This window comes from Caretta caretta, chromosome 9, assembly GCF_965140235.1.
Source record: "Caretta caretta isolate rCarCar2 chromosome 9, rCarCar1.hap1, whole genome shotgun sequence".
Taxonomy (NCBI): domain Eukaryota; kingdom Metazoa; phylum Chordata; order Testudines; family Cheloniidae; genus Caretta; species Caretta caretta.
The window spans coordinates 15,644,354-15,670,488 of NC_134214.1; the positions used below are offsets into that span (position 1 = coordinate 15,644,354).

At 39.7% G+C, this 26,135-nt stretch overlaps 1 protein-coding gene across 1 annotated transcript in view; it reads right to left on the bottom strand.

The window, feature by feature from the left end:
* Positions 1–26,135, bottom strand: part of FNDC3B (fibronectin type III domain containing 3B) — a 366,117-nt gene that overhangs the window by 114,441 nt on the left and 225,541 nt on the right. The window contains exons 7-9 of the mRNA XM_048864394.2: positions 19,760–19,818; positions 10,125–10,282; positions 7,946–8,005 (exon numbers count right to left, since the gene is read on the bottom strand). Of these exons, the coding sequence (XP_048720351.2) occupies positions 7,946–8,005; positions 10,125–10,282; positions 19,760–19,818 (277 nt within the window). The remainder of the gene's footprint in view (positions 1–7,945; positions 8,006–10,124; positions 10,283–19,759; positions 19,819–26,135) is intronic.

The window sequence follows — 26,135 nt, forward strand, 5'->3', positions numbered from 1 at the left end:
ATTTTCTCAACCACAGTATTTCACTAGCGAAGAATTCATACTGCCAAACTGCCATGATTTTTCACATCCCAGCTCTCCCTTGTATATTTTATTCAGTATGAGTGTTCGAAATAATTCACAGCAGAAGGTATGTATTATAGTGCTAGTCTAACTACTTCCACAAAGACAGGTTTCAGAGGAACAGCCGTGTTAGTCTGTATTCGCAAAAAGAAAAGGAGTACTTGTGGCACCTTAGAGACTAACCAATTTATTTGAGCATGAGCTTTCGTGAGCCACAGCTCACTACATCTGATGAAGTGAGCTGTGGCTCACGAAAGCTCATGCTCAAATAAATTGGTTAGTCTCTAAGGTGCCACAAGTACTCCTTTTCTTTTTACTTCCACAAACTAATCATTTCCTTCCATTGGTGGAAGTTTCCGCCACCATTTTTCTTGACTACTGCAAATATTTGGCCCACTATGCTAGAATCTTCTTGAGGATATAGCAAGAGATGGCTCAGAAACATGGGGTGAACTTTATTAACCCATTTGCTGCTGAACTGGCATTCAACTCTCATTCAGCAATGTTAATTTAAGTGCAGTATCCATAAGAATGTGCAGTTTGCCTCTTATAGCTGGCTGTCAGTAGAGTTTGTAGATCCTGGACTAATATGCACAGATCTTGGGTTCAAGATTTGCTGTGTTTTGTGTACTTGGGAGGAGGAAATTTATACAGTGGTCAAATACATTTCCTTCAAACAAGCTACAGCTGAACATCAGCTTACCTTCAGTACCTGGAAAGATAATAGAGCAAATAATCAAGCAACCAATTTGCAAACACCTAGAAGATAATAAGGTGATAAGTAACACCCAACATGGATTTGTTAAGAACAAATTGTGACAAACCAACCTAATAGCTTTCTTTGACAGAGTAATAAACCGTGTGGATGGGGAGGAAGCGGTAGATGTGGTAAATCTTGACTTTAGTAAGGCTTTTGATACAGTCTCGCATGACCTTCTCATAAACAAACTAGGGAAATAGAGCCAAGATGGTGCTACTATAAGGTGAGTGCATAACTGGTTGGAAAACCATTCACGGAGAGAAGTTATCAGTGGTTCTCAGTCAAGCTGGAAGGGCATAACGAATGGGGTCCTGCAGAGATCAGTTCTGGGTCCAGTTCTGGTCAATCTTCATCAATGATTTAGATAATGGCATAAAGAGTACACTTATAAAGTTTGTGGACGATCCCAGGCTGGGAGGGGTTGCAAGTGCTTTGGAGATAGGATTAAAATTCAAAATGATCTGAACAAACTGGAGAAAAGGCCTGACGTAAATAGGATGAAACTGAATAAGGACAAATGGAAAGTACTCCACTTAGGAACCAACAATCAGTTGCACACATACAAAATGGTAAATGACTGCCTAGGAAGGAGTGCTGCACAAAAGGATCTGGGGGTTATAATGGATCACAAACGAAATATGAGTCAACAGTGTAATACTGTGGCAAAAAAAGCAAACATCATTCTGGGATGTATTAGCAGGAGTGTTGTAAGCAAGACACAAGAAGTAATTTTTCCACTCTACTTCATGATAAGGCCCTCTGCTGGGGCACTGTGTCCAGTTGTGGATGCCACATTTCAGGAAAGATACCAATCTTTCAAAGAGATTCCTGAGGAGAGTAACAGAAATGATTAAAGGTCTAGAAAACATGACCTATGAGGACCTATGAAAAGATCAGGTTTGTTTAGTCTGGAGAAGAGAAGACTGATGGGGGACATGATAATAGATTTCAAGTACATAAAAAGTTGTTAAAAGGAAGAGAGTGAAAAATTGTTCTTTTTAACCTCTGAGGATAGGGCAAGAAGCCTGGCCTTAAATTGCAGCAAGGGAAGGTTGGATTGGACATTAGGAAAAACTTCCTGTCAGGATAGTTAAGCACTGGAACAAATTGCCTAGGGAGGTTATGAAATCTCCATTATTGGAGGTTTTTAAGAACATGTTAGTTCTGCCTTGAGCGCAAAGGAGTGGACTAGATGACCTATTGAGGCCCCTTCTAGTCCTACACTTCTATGACCATTAGTCCAGACATTCCTCTAACCACAGTTGGCATCGCTTCCTCTTCAACGCCAACCCAGAGGATGCCCCTCACTCCCAACTTGTCTTTCTCTTCTTCAGGTAGAAAAAAGTGAACTGTGTGCTAGAAACTCTCCCATTTCTCCTGGACCTTCAAGGGAGTCACAGGTGCCTGCTCACTTTATCTTTTGCCTTTGTGGATCCACCAGGCAGGATCACTGCCCACCGCAATCCCAAGAGTCTTCTAAAAGTACCAGAGTGTAACCTGACCCTCCATAAAAGTGAGGCTAGATAACTTTTTCTCTCTTACTGTAGGTGTCTAGGAGTCCTCTGAAGGCTCCCTTGCTATTTTACTAGACTTAGTTTAGCATTACTTTCCTTACAGGTTTAGTGCTGAGCTTGAGGGGCTTCCTAGTTTCTGTAGACAGTGTGTATATGTGTGCGCCCACAGACAGGATTGGTGCATACCTCGATAAAACTAGGATCTACTTAGAACTCCAGAAAGAGAAGATGGGGCACTCCTAGCTTACACTTCCCAAAGTCCCAGGAGACTGTCACCAGGCCTCAGCTGAAGATAGTCACTAGAGTTTGCTGGATCGATACATGAGGTGGGATAGTCCTTTGGAAGCATGTAGTTATGGAAACCAAAAACCTCCCAGCCAACCTGAAGGGGCTGGTTCTTCGACAATCCCTTGTGGACTGAAATGAAGGGCTATTTTGTGGAACCAAATGCTATAGGTTTGCATAGCTGCCCCAGTACTCAACAGGTTGAAGACATGCCAAAATTTTTATTTAAACTTAACAGTTTTATTTTCCCATGTAGATCTTCTGTACAGCAGAGCAAATTAGTCAGTTGCACAGCTTTCTGCTCAGAAACCATTCAAACCCAGACATTGACTTCTGGGTTGCCTTTAGCCACTGTGTATTTGAATGTGGAGTTTAAAAATGGGCAATTACCAAATTTGTTTTGGGTAGATAAGAGTAATTTAACCTTTGTGGGGCAACAAACGAGCAACTTGCACTCATGAGAAATGCTTTGTAGAATTGCCTCTGGGATCTTCCAAGATCAAGAGCAACTAGGAGTCAGAACAAATTTAATTAATTAACAGAGTTCCCACCGGTGGCTTGATTCGTTGCGTCTTTGTCTCCTGTGCATCACTGCAACCAAGAGTCAAACCAACATCAACATCAGCTGTAGGCAGCAATTCGAACTAGGTGACTCCAAAGGGAGCCTCTTTTTAGCCAAGACAGCAAGAGCTGCATTGTGGCTTCTCCCAGTTAGAAGTTGTTCTTTGCCTACTGACACTCGGGGCACATCTTCACTCACTCAAACTGCTATAACAGCACAGCTACAGCACTGTAGCACTTCAGTGTAGATGCTATCCATGGCGACAGGAGGGCTTCTCTTATAGGGAAGAGAGGCAGAAGCTAGGTCAACGTGTTGGATCATATTAAAGAAGTTCTGTATTAAAATCACAAATCAGTTTGATTCCCCATAGTTTAAATTCCAGAGTATTACTAATTAAGAGGTCTCTTGGTTTTTGGTCTCTTGTTTTCCCTGTTTCTCTCCCTCTCTGCGTGAAACTTGCAAGCTGCTAACTGTGTTAGTACATCCTAAGACACAGTCTGTGCTCAAAGCAATACTTTGTAACAACAACTACTCACACAGAGATTCCCCACCCTTTTGTTGTATTTATTTCGCTTTGTTAACAATTGTGATTAAAATAGAGATAGAGGATGTATGTGGATGGATGCTTGGTGTGGATAATAAATGAATGATCAGGGAGGTGCCAGCCTAAGAATCCAGTGTCCATTGGCTGAAGAAGGTGTCAAGTGGAAACAACCAGAGGACCCCCCCCTGCGAGGGCAGACTGGAATCCACCCAACAGCCTCAACGATGGGAGAACCGAAGAACAACACGGAGCCATCAGGAATGTGTCATCTGCTGATTGATCCAGCAACAGCACGATGAAGCAATTCCCATAGACTGGCATAGGAATAAATTCCTATAAAAATGGACTCTAGAAACTGAGAACTTTGGGGTCTGATTCTGCAAATCAACTTCCAGGAGCATCAGATGTGCATCTGACAAGGCCCTGCTCCCTCCTCGTGGCCAGTGGCTTGGCACGAGCAACTCTAAGGTTGGTAACTATGATAACAACCTTGCAGAACCTGTGTGTGTGTGTGTGTGTGTGTGTGTGTGTGAATAAATATGAAATTGAATGGAATGTTATACCTATAACTAACTGCTTATTATGATTCTTTCTGTATTCACAATAAATGTGGCATTTTGCCTTATTTCCTTTAATAAGATCCTGCTGGTTTTTATTTTATTGGTATAACAAATGGAAGAATTCTTCTGTCGACCTAGACCTGTCTATACCAGAGGTTAGGTAGGGATAGCTACATCTCTCAGGGATGTGGATTTTTCACGGTCCTGACAGATGTAGCTATGCTGATGTAAATTCCCAGTGTAGACTAGACCTTACTCCTTAGTGATTTCATGCCTGAATGGCTACTGACTCCGTAGTGTCTCATGTTAGATTTGCAAGATTAGAGAAAGTCATGAAGAAAACCCATCTGAACCCTTACATTAGTGTTAGGGAAGTGGTTCTAAATTCCAAGTCACCTGTGTTTCTGGAGTTGTAAGGTAGAATGCACCTTAAAAAAAGACACAAGTGCCTTCAATAATTCCAGACTTCCCTATCACCGGTAAGTACTATATGATGGACACATGGAATCTCATCACAAGATGAGGGGGGTTGTATTTGAAATGGTTGCAATAAAATATATTTCTTGAAGAAAAGTAAGATGTAGGTTCATAGTGAAGCTATGTAAGAGCCTGAAGGTTTTTTGTGCCTAATACATCAGAAAAATTTTTCAAGAACAATGTGGGAAAACGTAAAGCCTTAGAAATTTGGCCAAGGTCACTGAGACCTAGGATAATCTCCATATTAAGTGCTGGTCATGTAAGTTTATTTATGGACTTTACACATTTACTAGGGCTGGCCCCAAAACAAGAATTCTGTTTTGTAAACAATTTTAAGGTTTTTACATTTGTTTTCATCAGAATGAAAAGGAGACACTTTCAAATTTCTGATGAAAAAAAAGAGTGAGACCCCACATCAGAATAGCCAATATCCCCAGGGTGGGGTGGGAGGGAAACCGTTAGGGCATTCACCTGGCATGTGGGAGACCCAGGTTCAAGTGCCTGATTCAGAGCAGAACCCCACATCTCCGGTGAGTACCCTTACCACTAGGCTATTGGCTATTCTGGTGTCAATCCATCTCCCTCTCCACACCTCCAACTCCACCCCCACCCCTCTCACCTCAGATCTGACAAATTCACTACACCAAACACATGCCTTCCAGGATATTTATCAATAAAGAGTAGTATGTCAGGTATCTACAGAAAGTGCATAACTTGTCAAGATTCATAATCATTGAGAGATGTAAGTATGGGTAATATTTGAGGAACGATGGAATTATATTGAAAGTATGCTTTATGGACTTGGAGTAAAAGTTAGTCACCAGGGAGACATTATGCCTTGGTGATGGCCCTTTCAAGCATGGCAAAACATCAAAGACAACTGCAAGTAATCAAAATCACCTGGAGGTAAAAAAAAGGAACTTTACAATAAACACAGGTTTGCTCTGTCTGTGAATAAAGACAAGAAACTGATATATGAGGAGGGGGAGAGAAACCCTCTGCATCCTTTCACTGAGGAGACATCTTGGAGAGCAGGGATGTTCTCATGAAAAACTGGATCCCAAGTTACTTTATTAGATAGGAAAATAAAGTGTAGACACAGGTTCGCATTTTATGTTTTTTTTTTATTGTAACCATTTGTTTCCACCATCTTGTTTCCAGTTAACACCCCATTCTATCTTAAATAAACCTCCTTTGGTTTCATTACAAGTGCTGTGTGTATTACAGGAGCGAAAGTTTAAAGTAAAGCTGGTAAGATGGGGTACTCTGCTCCTTTGGGAGCAAGGATCTGAGATTTCTGTGAGTAGCCAGTGCCAGGGACTGGATATCACAAGGGAATGCTTCAAAGGGACTTGAGAACTTGTTAACTTGCAAGGCGAAGACAGGGCTGACACACAGTCACCATGGGCAAAGACTCCCTCCCGCTAGAGACACGGTAACGAAGGCTATGGCTACACTGGCACTTTACAGTGCTGCAACGTTCTCCCTTAGGGGTGTGAAAAGCACCCCCCCTGAGCGCAGCAAGTTACAGCGCTGTAAAGCGCCCGTGTAAACGGTACCTAAGCTTTGAGTGTAGCCATGACCAAAGTGACTCACAGTCCTGGGTACCCTGAGAATTATCACAATTATCCGCTAATTACTATGGCTGGGACGCTCGTTTGGGACCCAAAAGCACGCTTGTTCCATAGATTTGGAAGGAGTTATTTACCCTCTTGCTCTTCCACTTGAAAAATAATTATAAGATATTCCTGAAACTCAGTCATGTATTTGTTTTTAAAAAGTTCTAACACCAGCAGATTGACATATGTTTGATATTTTAGATTCAGAAGCAATCTTCTGTTTATTAGGTTAAGCCATTACACAGAGTAGCAGCACCGATGGGAAAAAGTGTGCCAGACTTTGCCTTTGTCTAGAAAACAGAAGGAAACAATAGGCAGAAGGAGTGAAAGGAAATTTTGTTCAGGATATTGAACATAAATGAACAGGATGTGAATTTGAGGTTTGGGTTCATAAGTAAAGTCTTAAAGAAAGCCATAAAAATATGGATAATAAAACTTGGTGTCAAAATATCAGTGTGTAAAACTGAAACACGTGTTAACAATGAAAAATAACAATAAAAAAGCAACCAACATGTAGCTCTATAATCTAAGGAGAAACACGACCTAGAAGTGAATGCCTTCTGTTGGGTGTTAATTTGTCAGTTTTAAAGAGGCATATAAACATGCAGTAAAACCTTTTAAAGTATCAAGTCAGCTTTATAAAAGCTGCAGATTAATTCTGACATTATCCTTATAGTTTGAATACTGATAACTGATCATGTATGAAGAGTATATCCTTCCATCAATCTGCATATAGAATCTTCCATTACAGACAATCCTAGTTCTGCAAAACAGCTGATCTGGGAATATGAATAAACAGCTTCAACAGAGTTTGCATTTGTCATGGGGTCTCAGCTTAAATTCTTAAATGCAATTTTGTGCACCAATATTTTTGTGCTCAATTTCCTCATACTCACACAGAACTTTAGCACAAACTTTTCTTTTTCACCGCCAAGTTTTGCATAGCTAATATCTGCAATATTAGAATGTACTTTTCAAAATATGAGTCTGAGTGTAAAGTTAAAATCTAGGCAGCTCATAATCACAGAGCTGACCTAAAATATTCAGATGCTGGAAAAAATGGTCAAATACATTTTTTTGGAGACCAGTAAAAGTCAAATTAATAAAGAGTAGGGTAGGCAATGGATGTAACCTACTAGGCAGCCAATACTACTTATAAAAAAAATGGGAACACTTTGGTTTTATTTTCCTAACAAACAAACATGATGATACATTGGACAGATGCCAGTAGCTTTAGTCAAACACTTTGGTAAGCCTGAGATATACTTTCATACATAGGTACTTTAAGGCCTGTTATATAGTCTCTAGCCAGTTGATATAGCTACACCTCTTTTCTTTCACTTTAGTGATGACACACTATGATAGACAATGCATTGTTTGAAAATCTCTCTCTTAATTTACTGCCTGAGAGATGGAAAGCTACTACTAAATATTTAAGGGCTATTGAGAAAGTACTGTGAAATTCTTGAGCTATATCATGCAGAAGTCAAAAGACTCCATTTTCTTTTTTAGATATAATTGAACAGATTATATTTAAGAGATATTCAGATTCATAACAACTCACCTGACATGATAATCTGTTGCTGGCCTAAGGTCTTTCAGGTTATATTCTAATTCTTCTCCACTGCAGAAAGAAATCATCCATATATCATGAAAAACAGTACCTCAGTTAGTACAGCTATTGAATTTCTGACATCTAGGGGCTCCTACAAATGATGCATTGAAAAAATAAATAATTTCCAGGATAGGAAAATAAAAGTAAATAATATAGGACCAACTTGTCAACAGACTGGAAATCTTTACAAGTTTCCATATTAAAGGAAAGAGAAGTAGCTATGTTTTCCATTTATAAAGTAACCCTATAATATGGATTTGTTTCTACTGTCTTTACACATACACACCCACGTCAATTTAACTTACAAGGCCTTTCAACTCTCCCTAAGTTATGCTGAAAACGTGACTCAATCATACCCCAGTTCCATGATGTTTTACTTTTATTATTGCAAAGTACCTGCTTCAGAAATGCTGAATCATCAAACTGGGTTGGTGAATATTATATCAAATATTATATCAAAAGATTCTAACATGGCTTGAACTTTAGAATCTTGCATTAATGCTTCAGTTGGGGCCCTCATTTTGAGGTCTTGTCCAATGTTATATGCTATATTTGGGCTCGGCAGGGAAGTACATAATCTCCATTACTAGCAACCACAGCCTGTGCCCATTCAAATCAATGGCAAAACCAGTGGTAGAGGACTGAACTTTAGATATTGAATGGTTAGTTAACTAAGGGTTTTTTTAAACTAACACCCAGGCTATCCATAAATCCTTCCAGTGTGTGGGTCCCTAAATTGTAGTGGCAATGGGAGAAGAATCTGGCCATGTATTGTCTTCTCTTCCAAGCCATCTGCTGGAGATGGAAAATTAGAATGACTCACAAATTGCTGAATCTGTGGAGGTTTTGTCTATTATGGGACTCTAAGACACCTCTTGGATTATTAGGGCTAAAGGTCAACTCTAAGTCCAGCAACAACTGTGGAGCACCCCGTAACATCAGTACTTGGTTTATCCCCACTTTTATTAAAACAAAGAAAAAATAGCATCTCAATACAATAAATACATTTATTACAGTCAAGTGAGGTCTCATGGAGATGTGATACAAGAATAGAAAGTGTTTTGAAAGCAAGGAAGTGTCCTTTCAGGTATGAACATGTGCTTTCTGGGTTGACAGAGGTTAGAGATGGGCAAGGCAATCCAATTCCCTGCAAATTCAGGATTGTTCCCTATGACACACTGGCACATGAGTTAGCGCAGCCTGACCTCTTGGGCAGATAAGATGGTCAATACTTTGCAAGATTTTCTTTTGATTACAACAATTACCCTAGCTACCCTAGCTATATATACATGGAGTATTGAGCGTGTGTGTGCGTATGTATATATATCCTATTTACATTATAACTGCGTGATAAGTTACAGGACATCTGAGAATGGAGATGAACTTGGACACAAAAGGTAATTATTATGCTACCTAGATTCCCTTTACTGAAATCTGTGGAGGACAATTACTTCATAATAGCCAATCTGGCATCTCAGCACTTTTTTCCATATTGGTGGTCGCTGGGTGAAGAATATATGGAATTACACTACACATACTTGACCATAAAATGAACTCATAGGATCATAGAATTTAGAAACGGAAAAGTCTCACTAGAATTATAACTTATGTCACAGTTGGGTCTGGTGATAACAAAGTGCACAGAGGATGATTTTGTTGGGGAGCCTATGTAATGCACTGGTGAGTGTGTATTACAGGTCCCCCTGTGTGCTGATCTGCAGAGGATATGAGCTGTTACAATCCCCAGCTATAGAGACATGGCTGCTAAACTCTAGCTGTAGCAGCTCATGGTTTTAGCTCTGGCAGGTGTCTGTCACACCCGGAAAGTGTATATGAGAGGGTTTTGATAACTTGAGAGACAGGAAATAGTAACTCTATTCTTTGGAGAGGAATGAGGCAGAAAGTGACAACACGGGCCACGTCTGCTGGGGGGTGAGGGGAAGGGGTGGCCTCTCCCACACACATGCTCTCAATCAATTTTCAGGAAGCTTTTTTAGGTGGGGCTAGAATTACAAAAACTGGGACAAAATACTTTTTTGTGAAATTGGCAGGACCTGAAGAACCAGGATAGCTCATTTTTAACTAAAATATAAATATAGAACAACACATAAAAATAGTACATAGTTACCTGTAAATTATCTTGTACTTTCCATCCCTCCCTTTGTCTGATAAGGCAACCTCATAAGTACAAGTGTAAGGCAAGCCATTATTGTGTCTATCCACACTTAAAAGGCCAGTTGGAGGACACCATGTAAGTAAAACTGTTTTTGCTTGAATATTTGAAACCTATAAAAGAAATGTTAGTCAGTGTGAATTCCAATGTGTTTTCTTATAAGTATACGAAATATATTTGCTCTTTACCAAGTAATTGCTTGTAAATACCACTCCTAAGAGTTATTAAGGAAACTAAGTAGTCATTGGTGAGAGATGAAGAACTGTAAATTTGTTAGTCTCTAAGGTGCCACAAGTACTCCTTTTCTTTTTGTAATGAACCTGAAACTGGCTGAGAGACAGGAAACAAAGACCTAGATTTCACTGTGGGCAGTTCAATGATAACCACTTCTCAGGATGCAACACTGATTCAAAAATATCCACAGTGGTATATACATAGACAGGAAAAACAAAACAATTTAGGAATGCTTCAGGTCGTAAGCCAATCTCTAACTGACAATTGCTAAGAAGAAATTTCCCCTGCTGTAGGCTAGTTATTCCATCCATAATTGTCCATTTAGGGATTCCTTGCACCTTCTTCTGAAACATAAACTGCTGGCTACCACTGGAGACAGCATACTGGACTAAATGGGTCACTGGAGGTGCCCCTGTTAGGAATTATGATGGTCCCATCTGACCTTAAAATCTATGAGTCTATATGTCCAAATAATCTTAGTGTAGACAGAGCCTAAAACTAGCACAGCTTTTTTTTGCTCTGCTACATTCCTTAACAGGACAATCCGCTGGAATAATGCCAGAAGCATCATATTAGTCATAGGTCTGTACAGTACAGTAGCTTCCATTTGAACAGACTTCTGATACCGTGCTGAGAGAGGGAAAAAACGTTAATGCTTCTAAAATCAATGCTTACAGTGGCGATCCTGAAAAGAAAGTACGTACTTCTAAGTAACTCTTCTGAAGAAATCCCTGAGAAATCATTTTGTAGCCCTGAGCATTCTGCCACATAATCTCTTAAGTTTAGATAATGAAAATGACTAATCTCTTAAAATTGTAATGTCAAATGTAACAGTGAAAAAAAATTAGCCTATGTGAGGAGGAGCTGAGGTTACATTCCAGCGCACAAAGTTTTATGTTTCTTATTAATTTCTGCTACATGTCAACTTTTACAAGTTTTATCATTCTAGCAGATTTCTCCAAAATACTTATATAGCAAAAATCTCTGTTATTTCAGAAGGTGTAAGACGCTGAATGATTTAGAGACTCAGTTATAAATTTTCTATACTTTTCCACAGAAATCTGGCACTCCTCTCCCATTAATGATACCAGTACTTGCAAAACTAATGTGCTGTGCAACTGTACTTGGAATTTACTCTTTGAGGTCCAACACAGCTTGCAAAAATGTAGTTTCATTGGGAATGTGGTTGCAATATTCGAGTTTAAAGATGTACTTTCCTGCAAGAAAGAGCTCTGGAAATCTCTAATGTCCATAATGCAGATCATTTAACATCTCATCTGAAAAATACATTGCCTCTAGCTGAAAAGCACCCCAGCTATTGTTCCTGATCATGATATATTAAGCAGATGCCTTCTAAACCAAGTCCTAAATCCTAAGATACTGAGAAGGGGGTGAAAACCATAAAGTGTTTCTCATCTTAATGTAAACATTGCTCTCAAAGTTACCAACAACATTTTAGTTTAATGTCAGTGAACTTAGTTAACCATGCCCAAAGTAAAACATCTCTTCAACATAAGTTGAAATTGTAGAACATGAAATGTTAAGTCGTATCAAAAAAATTTCTCAAGAACCATTTGCAGGTTAGTCTTACACCAATTTTCCTATAATTTCTTGTTCTCCTACTGTTGTCCTAGAGGTAATAGATTAACTGTTTGCTTCAAACAACTCGACTGGTTAAAAATTGCACTGGATTAGCCAGACATCTATAAAAAAAAGCCCAAAGTCTCAAGTCAGACAAAGCAATTGAAATCTCTTAGGTATCTTAATAGAATGAAATCAAAGCCAAAACGAAATATATTTACAGTTAAAAAATTACATTTGATGTCAATTCAGTATTTTACAGGCCAAAGAGAATTTTACAATAAAAAGATCCAAGTGATCATTTTTTTTGGACATACATTATTACCAGATGAACTACTGTGAGATTTCTTCTGTTATTATGGACATATGCTTGCATAATTGTTTTTCATACGTTCAGACAGGGATTTGGAACTTGATACACAATATCCAGCCAATGTTCCATTGAAATTTTTTTTATGACTACTAGCTAGGACACACGTATATATGCTCTTTATTTGGTGAAAAGCTTTGTCCTTTAATGAACTTCAGTGATTTGAAGAAAGTGAAGTTTCTCTTAATGTAAGAGAAACAGTAAATCTTATGGGCTACCCCAAGAAAATACTGGAACACATTTAATACTCTGAAGTCAACTTGCACAGACTGGTTCACATAAGGATAAAAGCTTACTATGGCTACCAGCTAAGGGAGTTGTCCCATTAGCTGAAGTGCTACAGGTTTAAGCTTTTGGTGCTGAAGATCCAGGTTTCAGTTCTTCTACTGACAGGTGATGGTGGTGGTGGTGGTGAACACACAGCAACTGCTGATGTCACAAATTGAGTTTTAAAATAAACAGGTAGCCGACAATTAAAATAATTCCTAAGTGAACCCTGAAAGTGCCAAACAGGTTTTCTGACACCCTCGCAAAACCTGCATGGCATGCACTAAAGGTTATTTATACATAAACGGGATTAATTGTTAGATGAATCATAGAATCATAGAATCATAGAAGGTTAGGGTTGGAAGGGACCTCAGGAGGTCATCTAGTCCAACCCCCTGCTTGAAGCAGGACCAATCCCCAATTTTTGCCCCAGATCCCTAAATGGCCCCCTCAAGGATTGAACTCACAACCCTTGGTTTAGCAGGAGTCAGAAACTGAAATTCTGAGTCCACATTTTTAGCATGGCAAACCACAATAGTACTATCCCCAGGAGAGTGAGAATTTGGAACAAATAAATTTGCACAACTCAAGGGAAATACAATCTGCTGTCCAGTGAGCCAATAGGCTCAGTCTGACACCACAGTTTCCAGCCACACGTTGTGTATCTTCAATATTTTCTTTGATGAGTGGCTAAGTTGCTTCTCGGTATGAAGAAATAACTTCTCTAAGGATCAATGAATATTATGCCTGCTAGGGAGGAAAGAATATAGCCCCAACTATTCAACTTCCAAACAACAGGCACGATCCTGAAAGGTGCTCAGTGCTCTCAACTTCTATTTGTCCCAATGGAAGTTGAAGGAACTGAACCCACCTTTCAGAAGATACTGAGAACTTGGGCAAGATCTGTCCCAATACCCCTTCTTGAACTGTTTCTTTATGCGCACGAGAGCATCATAGCTATTTCATGATGCTGGGTCCAAACCCACTGAAGTCTATAACAAAGTTCCTATTGTCAAGACAATGCAGTTAAGAACATAAGAATAGCCATACTGAGTCAGACCAAAGGTCCATTTAGCCCAGTATCCTGTCTTCTGACAGTGGCCAATGCCAGGTCCTTCAGAGGGAATAAATAGAACAGGTGATCATCAAGTGATCCTTTTCCTGTTGCCCAGTCCCAGCTTTTGGCAAACAGAGGCTAGGGACATCATCCCTGCCCATCCTGGCTAATAGCCAATTGATGGACCTATCCTCCATGAACTTATTTAGTTCTTTTTTGAACTTTGTTTATAGTCTTGGCCTTCACATCATCCTCTGGTTCCACAGGTTGACTTTGCATTGTGTGAAGAAATACTTCATTTCATTTGTTTTAAACCTGCTATCTAATAATTTAATTTGGTGACCCCCTAGTTCTCATGTTATGAGAAGCAGTAAATAACACTTCCTTATTTCTCCACACCAGTCATGATTTTACAGACCTCTATCATATCCACTGTTAGTCGCCTCCTTTCCAACCTGAAAAGTCCTAGTCCTATTAATCTCTCCACACATGGAAGCTGTTCCATACCCCTAATCATTTTTGTTGCCCTTTTCTATACCTTTTCCAATTCCAATAAATCTTTTTTGAGATTGGGCAACCAGATCTGCTCACAGTATTCAAGATGTGGGAGTACCATGGATTTATATAGAGGCAATATGATATTTTCTGTCTTATTATCTATCAGGAAAGATTTCCAACATTCTGTTAGCTTTTTTGACTGCTGCTGCACACTGAGTGGATGTTTTCAGAGAATGACTCCCAGATCTCTTTCTTGAGTGGTAATAGCTAATTTAGACCCCATCATTTTATATGCATAGTTGGGATTATATTTTCCAATGTGCATTACTTTGCATTTACCAACATTGAATTTCATCTGCCATTTTGTTAACCAGTCACCCAGTTTTGTGGGATCCCTTTGAAATAATTTGCTGTCTGCTTTGGACTTAACTATCTTGAGTAGTTTTGTATCATCTGTAAATGTTGCCACCTCACCATTTATCCCTTTTTCCAGATCATTTATGAATATGTTGAATGGTACTATCCCCAGTACAGACCCCTGGGGGACACCACTATTTACCCCTCTCCATTCTGAAAACTGACCATTTTTTCCTACACTTTGTTTCCTATCTTTTTAACCAGTTACTGATCCATGAGAGGACTTTCCCTCTTATCTTACTCCAGCTTTCCAAAGCTTAAACCAGGAGGTCAGATTCTGATCCGTTTCATGAATTCTATTTCATTATAACATCTACTCTTCCTCCCTCAGCCAGTGCAGGATTGTTAACCAAATAATTTTTTCCGGACCAGTTTTATATGACTCAAGAGAAGAAGGAGCTTCCACTACTTCTCCATTGGAAATAGAATGCTTTTATTCTATTAAACACTGAACTTGCAGTACTGGTATAAAATATTTAGGTGTGGTATTAATTCTAAACAGGAAATACTTCTGCAAAGGATTTGTTCATTTTTAATGCTGTCTTAAGTCTACCCTACCAAAATATTACAAACTGGAAGATTTATCATCTGGGGAGATGATTCCCCTTTGTGTACGGTCCTTACGCAGATGATAAGGCCCATTCTGTCAGAAGTACTTTTTCCAGTTGGATAACATGAGCCACTTTGTCCTACAAGCTATTGTATTTGATTTTTACAGATTTTTTTTTTTTAAGGTCGAGAAATAACTACACATTCTTTGTCACAGGAGTTTTCTGTGCCTAGTAAAAAGCACAGCTAATTAGTTCCTGCAAGTTTCTCAGCTTACATGGTAAATGTCTGCTTTATAAGCTACTGAAAAGGTGGTGGAGTAAATAATTATTTTACAAAAGTCCTTATAAAATAATCCCAACCCTTGCACCACTTTATTAAAGTTACAAGACTGATAAATATCAGTTCTTCCAGTCATTCAGGTCATGAACAAAGGACAACGTTTCCGTACAAGTTTACTTTGAGATTTTGGGTTAGTGTTCACAGGCCTTTTGTGATTGGGGGGGGGGGGAGGGTTATTGTATGTGTGCGAACTACACTGAATGAAGCATTCCTTTGCTCCCCAGAGGGCAATGTCTGAAAGACTTGTGGGTCAAATGAGCTCATGGCTTTTACGAGGTCAAGTTTTCCCTTTCAAATCATGGTCTGACGCTGCAGTCCTTAGTCAGGCAAAAATCACAATGACTTGAAAGGACAGCAGGAACGGGCTCTTTATTACAAAGCCAATCTTCATTTGAACTCAGACACAGCATACCTGTATTGCTTCTTTACTCACTGCCCCCCCGGCTCCCCCCACACCTCCCCACTGCAGTTGTCAGCATTTGCTGAAAGGATGCAATAACCTTTCAGGCTTCTCTGTAGCCACTTAGATCTGTTCCATTGTAGTTGAACACAACAGCGGCACTCAGCCATTTTTGAAGCTTGGCCTCAGGTTTCTCCTCTCTTAGGAAGGTGGCTGCTTCAGAGAATGAGTACCTTGTCTGTGACACTGGGAACTAGAGACTCACTGGGATTTCAGGTTAAACAAACAATCCTGGGAAAAATCTAATCCTTTAAAGAGCTGCCTTATAAAAGAGAAAATTTGGTTTGAGCTATGTGAAAGTTCCCAAAATAGGTGGCAACATTAGGTATTGTACAATACACTCATTGCTTGAATTTCAGTCCACTTCCAATTGATTCACTGAAGTAATGCCTCATTACTTCATTGGTTTTACATACACGGTATTTCTTTTATTAAACAATTTTATTTTCTCTTTTATAAACGTTTTGCTTGGGCTACAAATATTTTACTACTATTGAAGCAATGGCATTACATACCATTTTTCTCACTACCAACTACATGTACACATTATATACACGTAGAGTGTATATGTTACATATATGTACACACACACAGCAAATGATGGTAGCCTATGTTATTGTTATGAGCTGAGTGAAGACTTGTTATGGGTTGAGTTAAAACACCATTGAGATTGATAGGTGTGAACTCACTCTTCAATTAATATAACTATAAGCATATGCACCACCTAAGACAAAAGTTGTCTGCACCCACTCAGGAGCTTTTGTCTGAGTATTGTTTCGGATAGGTGTGTGTAGGAAAAAAGATCACCCAAACTCAGGTCAGACAAGAACAGACAGAGAGAGATGGAGAGAAAGAGACACCCTGAAAGGGCAGCTGAAAATATGGAAGAAACCTGGGAAAAGGTTTTTGGCCCAGGGTGTAGGCTAAGAGTGTGCTCTGGGATTGTGAGCAAAAGAAGCTGTTTTCTGCTATTGATTCTCTCTGTGTTCAAAGTCACCGGACTTTGTTTGTTCTTTGTAAATAAACAAAACTGCACCAAACTAATACCGGACTATCAGAAATTTCTACTCCTACCTGGAATGCCCACAGGCCCTCAAACTTTGATTAGCCACTCAGGTGAAAAAAGGGAAACAATATAAGTTTATTATTAGCATGAGGTTGGGATAGCCTTGTTACTTATGAGTGTTAAAGTTACAGGGAAGTGAGCGGGACATCCCAAGCATGTAACAATACAAGGGTTACACCACACCATCATGTAATCAGCACGTGCCACATATACCACACACACACACACACAACCCAACTATAAAAGCTATTTTAGGAATGTTCTAGAGAGTTGAAAACTTTAATGGTACTATTGTTTTATCCCTCTGCCTGTAAAGCTAAGTGTCTTTGATTTTGTCTACACTGGACTTTCGTCGGCAAAACTTTGGCCTTCAGGGGTGTGAAAGAAACACACACCCTCGAACGACAAAAGTTTTGCTGACGAAAAGCGCTGGTGTGAACAGTGCTTTGTCGGTGGGAGAGCTCTCTCCTGCTGACAAACAGCGGCTACACTGCGCGCCTTTTAGCGGCACAGTTCTAGTGGCACAGCTGTGTCGCTAAAAGGTGCATAGTGTAGACATAGCCTTAGTTACCAAGAGTCCAATTATACAGGATTCAGAGGTAACCATAAAAACTTCTAAAATAGCTTCTCTCTACAAAAAATACTCACAGATTTAACTTCAGAATTATCAGGATCTTCCAAGGTTAGATATTCCTCCTCTCTAATGGTATCAGTCTCTTGTATCTAGCTCTGAAATATTCCATGATACTATGAGTTCCTTTCCCAGGTCTGAAGAAAGCTCTATGTAGCTCAATAGCTTGTCTCTCTTACCAATATAAGTTTGTCCAATAAAAGATATTATCCCACCTTGTCTCTCTAAGCAGACATTAAAACAGTCATTGATGCCATTTTAAATATTGCCCACCCTGGGCAATAGGCCACTGTAACTTTGAGTGGGCACATTTGAGGAGCGGATGATTCCACATTTGAAGTGGGGAAAGGAAGGAAAGTTTCTTTTTTAAAATGGTGGCTTTGGGGACTAGTCAGAGGTTTAGAATGTTGGCCGCAGTTTCAGAGATGGATCAGTGGGCAAAGTGCCTTTGAGCGTATCCCTTCTTGGGCCTCAACCCATGGCCAGTCTTGGGGTGGAATCATACGATTCTCCCACTCTCAGACCAGGCCTTGGGCAGCATTCCCTTGGTACTAACTGCATCTCAACAGGTCTGATTGAGACTCAGACCCTGCAGTTCTGTTCCCTCCAGGGGCAATGACAGTAGCATCTAGGAACCAAACAGCCTTCCTTCTTAAAGCAGAGTGTTATTTATTTTGAACCAAAGCATTTAAGAGAAGACAGATCTTAAAAAATAAACCAGTCTATGTACATGCTTGTCTTTTGTTAAGGCTCGCCATTCCCCGGATCTGAGAAAGCCCCACTCCTCTAGGGGTCCCTCTGGGGAGTCTCTCTCTGTGTTAGCTTTTCTCCCTGAATAGCTGCTGACAAGTGAAACACACATACCCTCCTCTCCTGAGAAGAGCTTTTTAACTGTTTAGCGTTCTTTTGATCTCTGGGCTTGCTGCCTGGCAATACAAAGCTTGCATCTTCATTGGCGACAGGATATAGGATCCTCAAAGCTAACAGTTTCTCCCATTGTCTAGTCACTGCCCCCCAACCATTTGTTTGGAGATTCTGACCAGGATCCACTTGGTTGCTTCCCTGCTTGTTTTTCCCACAGCATCCTATTAACCTAGAACAATACATTCATACTGGAAAGTCTTACAACCCAACATACAATAACAGCATCTTACTGACCAGGTCACAGACAGTGTTCATAAATTATTACATCTCAATATTCTTAGAGTACATTACATAGCAATTCCACAGCAGTCACAATAGTGAACTAGTTTTCCTCTGCAGAACCATCCACTGCTTATGAATATACACCAAGGGCATGTTAATTGCAATAGTAAAGTACAGAGGAGTTAGCGAAAAACTATGAGGTCAATCACTTTTTTCATGACACAGATGTTTGTGGGGAAAAAATTAAATGGGGGGGGGGGCGGGAAGGCTACATAAACCATTGCAACTTCAAGTCAGCAGTGATTTAGATTCCCTATTTATTCCTTTATTGCATAAGGCCCAAACAGATGCATTGGTGCAGACTTTAAAGTGTATAGAGTCCAGACTATCATGTGAACATAATGTCTGCACTGGCGCATCTGTTTGCAGGATTGGGGTCTAAACTGCAACAGGAACATATCTTACACACTTTTCAATGTTATTAAATAATAAAATTTGGTTTGTTCTTGTCAGAGTTTTGGTTTTTAATTCCTAATTTATTATTTAAAATTAAAGCTTGTTGGGGGGCAGGGGATAGGAGAATTGATATCAACTAAATAAGTATTTTTATTATTTATGTCCTTATATGTGCATTACCTTATATAACACATAAAATGAAATAACTAACATTAATAAATTCATCCAAGGATTTTAAAGTGCTCTACAAATAGCCATTAATTAAGCCCCAGCATATAATATAAGATAACTAGAAATTATGCCCACTGTATGGACTGAGTTTTGCCTCAGTGTGTACTTTGGACTGCAGAACTGTGATCCATAAAAATGTTCTTGGATGAAAATACATTTATACAACATTTTGGCATATAATAATTCAGAGGCCATCCGGTATTTTACCAGCATTATACCATGGACAAAAAAATACACTTGGCATATTTGTGAAGTCATCTTTTTTTGTAAATCTGGAACACGTACCCGTGGTTTCTCTATTCCAGAAAGAATGTCTTGAACTCTTTTGGTTTCTGAGTCATATTCTGTAAAACAGATGGGAAAAAAGTAAATTACCATCATTAGATGTCAATAATGTCACCAAACTCTATATTCCTCCACCGTGAAGTTTTTACTAGGAAAGAGACAGAACAGTTGAACTGGTTCATCAGAAAACAATTTCTTGTGGCACAGTTTGCTCTTATGTAAGTAAGAATGGCAGAAGAAAAACAATGTATGGCTCCTTATACATGAATAGTAAAAATATGGTGTAAGAATGAGTGGCCAACGAAATTTTCAAGCCTTAATGACTGCAGCTACAGAGCTGACATCCGCAGACTTCCTAAACTGATTAATATTTGGTTTCATGTGGCCAAATCCCCCCCTCAAAACTTAGTTTTACAGATATGCAGCAAAAAGACCCAGGGTATTCTATAACTCAATTAATGTTAAGATTAATCTGGTTTATTAACCAAAAATATCTTTATTCTGTCATCCATGGAACTGAACTGCAAGGAGAGTCCTCACTTTCCTACTTAGAGCCTGCTCTACTGGAAAATTAATAGCCTTTTTATTTTAATGGAAGTCTGCTGACCAAACATATTACCTTTCAAAAAAAAATTAAAGCAAAGTAATTATACCACAAACAAACAAGTAAAAACAAAATGAGCAGGACCCTTCATATAGCAGAATAAAATTCTGGCAAAGGGAATGTAGAAACTCATGAACAAAAACGGCAGGTTCAAATTAAAACCTCCAGAAATGGCTACTCCCCAAAAGGTTGACCTACTTCTTGAAACTCAAGAATTTGCCCATTTTTGTCAAAAACCTGCTTGGGAAAAAAAATACCACTACCATTTTAAAAAGTTCCATGTGCGAGCATGCCAAAAAATTAAAACTGGCTGAGTACAGACAGGCAAAACTTCAATGTAAATGCTCATCTCCTCCTGAAAGAATGTACTTCAGTGTATAGCGGGAATGACAGCCGGACTGCCTCCTATGATCTGGAGTGCTTTTCCGTCTCAGCCACTTGACAAAAATTAACCTAAGCTAATTCTGAATAAGAGGAAGATAGAAGGGCCATTTTTTTCCACAGTGTTAACACACTTTACCAGTTGTCTGAAGTGTATAAATTAGCATGCTTCAATACGGATAAGACAAATTTGACTTGACAACTATACAGATGGGCATGACCACGCTGAGAGGAGACCCAGATGTTGATCCAAATACAAAGTTCGTCAATGATTAGGGACTTGGGGGATTCAGTATTCCCTTTAGTCCTGTTGCAGAAGCAGCCCCGAGCCATGAAATTTGGATCCAGATCTAAAAATTTTGAAGGGGTTCAGTGCTCTGGGCCCATCTCTAAAGAATGTCAGTATAGAACTGCTTCTATGCCTACAGTGGGTAAGAGAATGCTGTTACTATGCCATTGGAAGTTTCTTTTATGGTCATTACATCACCCTAAATTACAGCCCCAGAAGCTAAGTTTGAATCCTTCTTGACCTTAAATCCTAAACATGTGGGCTGAATTTTCTCTCCTCGGTCTGCTTTCTAGCAAGGGTTCTATCTGTGGCACACTAACTAAGAGATGAAAATCAACCCTAAAGCTCAATGAAATTTCACTTCCCTCTTCTTGTGGAAAATGATAGCTTTGTATAGTAACTAAGCCCTTTTTGATGCCTTGAAGGGAAGGGCAGGTTTAAGCCATTGCAAGTCCTAGAGCTAGATAACGAGACCTAAGAGAGTAGGGTACCCCCGGCAATGACAAGAATGTAAAAGTATCAGCTTTCTAACCACAGTTAACATATCCCGGATCCTAGGGAAGCTTTTGATTCCAGTTCATTAAGTACACAGTCTGCACATGTCTGCTACCTCAGCCACGCACACTCCTCCAGGCTCAAAATGGCTTGGTACCAGATGCACAATGCCTGTCCTCATGACTGCCCACATGCAGTAGTGGTCAGTTTAGAGCTAGAAGCAAGTACAAGAAACTTCATCAGAGAACTCAGGCAAGTAAAAAGACCAACGTCGATGTAAACTCAGAGATGAGAAGTGGCAAGGTGACTCTCACTTCATTCATTCACTTATGAATGAATTTAATCCACATGACCAAACAGCTAGCTCTTTAAAGGACCACTGATGCTCAGCACTGGGTATGGAAGGTTCTGATGGCAAGATGTTTTTCCCACCCCGAGGGCACTCACATAACACTTAAAAATTAATTTATTTAATCACAAAAATAGTCCTGACCCCCACCGCTAACATTTTGCTATAGTGAAATCAGCACAAAAGACTGCAAACCACCAACACTAGTGCTAATGGCACCCATGCATGTTGGGGTTTCATGGGGGGGGGGATCAAGGTCTCATGAGTATCAGAGATTGATATGCGCTTTTTTGCACTTCCAGTTGTTTCTCTGGTTCGAAGCATTTAGGCACACAGTGGCAGGGAAACGTATTGAAACTTGCACTGCCATTACTTGTGCTGTTGAATAGACCATGTTCTCAGGGCAGTTAGTCCCACACTCACATTACAAAACAGTTCCAAATCTGCTTTTATATCGGTTTAATAAACCGAGGAAGAATTTTCATTTTTGAACATTTATTTAAACATTCAACATCAAGGGTGTTTCTGCACATATTTAACCAGGCAGACAATGGGATACAGAATGCATTGCAGTCCTTTTCCATATCAGCAAAAGTGCCAGGCTTGTGCAGGAAAAATATAAGACTCACAAACTTAATGCAAGGAACATGCAAATGTCACACCTAGTTGAGGACATCTGCATATTCCATTCATGACGTTTGCATCATTCATTCATGATCCTTGCACTTTTGGAGGTATGATTTACCTTAGGCTTACTCCATTGCTGCTAGTACCATAAACCATTCTACCTTTTAAGGAAGGAAATAATTGCAATACCCTACACACAGAGAGAAGAGCTGTCCATCATATGAACTTTCAGATCACTATACTATACAAAGCAGATGCCTGGAAGGTTTAAAAGGCACCAGGCTGCATTCAGACAGAAAACAACAGCACAAACAATGATAATGATGATGACAGAACATACACCTTAAATGGGAGGAAATATAAACTAAAGAGACAATGGACAATAGAGATGCACACGAAAGGCAAGTAGTAACACCACCATAGTGGAACTGACATATGGCAAAACAGCAACAACTTTTTAATAATAATAAATAAAATATCACTAATAGTTTTTAATTATTATTATTATTATTATAAAGGACAAAGTCACTCACACAGGTGACAGTTCTTATAGCATTTCTTTAGGTTTTTTGTTTACTATTTGATGAACCAGATGAATTCTTATCAGGCTTCTGTAGGCTACTGAGGTCTGTTCAATAACAAATATGATCAGCCACATCCTTCTGGGTTACACTAGTCTATGGGGAACTAGAGAGATCATGGATCCTTCCCTCAGCAGGACGCTGGTCCTATTTGTCACCAGATGGGGCCAGTCTCTTTGCTAACAACATATTCAAGTATCAAGCTTGAGCTCTTTCTCCTGGGCTAATAAGGAACCTCGGGAGCCCTTTAGAGACAGCCCATGGTGGGGAAAAAAGGGGATCTAACATGATTCTAAGTGACTCCCTCTGGCTAGCTGTAGAACTGCATTGCCAGTCTCTAGAAGGGGCTGCATACAGCCCTCATTAACAGAAGGCCTTAGGAAGAACAATGACATTACTGGGTAGTACAGAGGAGATAAAAAATGAGTTTTCAACCCAGAGGCTGCAATCTCCAGCTCATGCAGGTGTAAAACACCTAACCATGGCTGTGCTGTGCTTGTAGAGTGGCTTCCACCCTTTAGGCTGAGGAGTACAAGTATCATGCAATGACTGCCAGTATGGTAGGGAAGGGGGATCACAAACTCTGCTTCTAATGGCCAGCAAATTTTTCAGACAGAAATATTACCTATGATGGCTTGAGAAATTGGGAGTATGCCCATTTGTTTAAGGGCATCCAGCCTCAAATGGCCACTTTTGTTTGTTTTTAATCTCTGACCCCTTTCTCACTCTTCCTGGCCTGTCTGAAGTCAGCAAATGAAAGCTGTGTGCATCAGTCTCTCCACATTAATACTAGGAATTACAGGGCCAAGTAGCTGTAACTGCTCTCCTTGTTTGACATCAGCAACAGAAGGTCAAGGAAGAACTCACTCCAACACTTTGGATCATTGTCTTTTTAAAAGCTTTTCTACTTCTCATCTGTTTCCTACATCTGCCATGGCAAAACTGTCCATCAGACAGGAAGTTGAAGGATTCCTTGAGTGCTCAGTGGAACCCTCCAAGGGAAAATATAAAACCCTCAGTTATTGTTTATGAAAAAGGGACACTTCTGAATGCCTACGAGATGCTATGGACAGTCCCGAGCTATAAAATTTGATTCTGAATCCAGATACTGAATTACTCCCAAGTTCTGGGTTGTTTGGATTTGGGGTTTTGATTTGACCTTTTATAATAAAGGGACCAGCTGTAAAATCTAGGCTCACATTCTGGTCCTCTTGCTTCCAAAGTTTGGGGGTTTGATTCTGACTCACCCAAACTCACCAAGAGTGAATTTCCCCGAAGAATATAGGGAGGTGCTCTGGAGCCTGGTGATTATTAAGGCTGGAAGCTAGTTTTTGCTGAACTGAAGCCTGCTGTTACAGATTTCTGTTAGCACAAGTCCCTGCTTCTTCCTGAATGTACAGTATAAACATAATTCGTCTACCATTCCAACAGTGCTTTATAAAGCAAGGCAAGTTTAAAAAATACAGGAAAAAAATATCAAAGTTTAAACTTTCCACAAATACTGGCTTTCACATTTGCTCAAATAGCAGCTGTTTACGCACAATGTTTGAAATAGCTACAAGCCCTAAACTAATTAAAATTTCTCACCATAAATACAGTTTACTGATTTTAGGTTTGTTCTGCATTTTTTCCTTCACAGAAAAAGAAGAGGTTCAGTAGATACTTAGCTGCTGGCTATAGAAAGTATTTACTGTTTCAACAGCCCCTCCATTCCAGTGCAATGACATCAGCATGAATGCCTTGCAAACCTTATGTCTAGTTCTCAAGCACAGCACCACGCTTGCAGATACGCCAGTCATAACACAATATGCTTTCTCAGAATTTGTTCCAGATTTACAAGGGGCTGTGAGCAGCTCAGATACTAGTAACGATCTTTTATCAGTCACATAAAGTGCAACCTACAATTTGAAAGACACTAAACTCCGTGACCTATGCCGATGATGTCTTAAGTAAGGACATTCCCTATAAATGCTTGAAGACAGCAAGAAACAAACGTAAAAAGTGCAAGCATACATTTTTCAGAACTCAACACAGCATCCCTATTCAGGACAGCACTTACACACATGCTTAACTCCAATTGAACACAATGGGGCTTAAGCACCCACTTAAGAGTTAGACACTTGCTTAAGTGCTGTCCTGAATGGGGATGGAATTATGGAGGTGCTTCACAGCTTTCCGGTTACTCAAGGTGTATCTCTACACAACGAAAAAGAAAAGACAACCATGCAACAAGCCCAGGTCAACTGACTCAGGCTCGCAGGGCTCACGCTACTGGGGCCGTGCAGATGTACCCTCAGTGCTCCTGCACTTCCCACAGTCAATATTCTGCCATTCAGTGGAAACAGGATCAGGCCCGATAGGATAAAAGAAAAGGAGTACTTGTGGCACCTTAGAGACTAACAAATTTATTTGAGCATAAGCTTTCGTGAGCTACAGCTCACTTCAGCGATTCTTATTTCAATTCACTTTATGCAGCTCTGCCCAGTGCTTAATGAAACTAAAAGTATTCTGCAATATGGGCAAGTATCAGGCTTGTGAGCAAGCTGGTGTGCAGGGAAGTCAAACAGGCACAATGAGAGATACTCCTGTTAGGGCTATTTTTGATCAAATTAAAGTGGATATAATTTTTAAAAAATATTTTCACTTTCGATATTTTTTGTAAATTAGGAAAGTGCAAAGAAGAATATTGGTTGACTCCACAAGTGGAATGAAATGCTGGATGCAAGGGTCAAATGGAGTGTGTAAGTGGTTTTGTTCTTTTCCACCTCTTCATTGCTACTGCTGGAACACAGCAACAACAACCACCTCCTACTTTACTGGCTAAAAATCTGCGTAAATTCCTGCTGTGAACAAGCAGTTGATCCACCAGAAGGCAAAATGGGTCTTTCTTTGTAAAATGCAAGTACGAAGTCTATATTGCATCAGTTTTACACCTCAAGGAAGTGCTTTGTGTCTTACAAAGACAGTAACAGATGCAGAGTATCACACATGGCTGCAGCTGGTTGTTTTTGAAGAAACACCAAATTAAACAGTGACATAACCCACAAAAA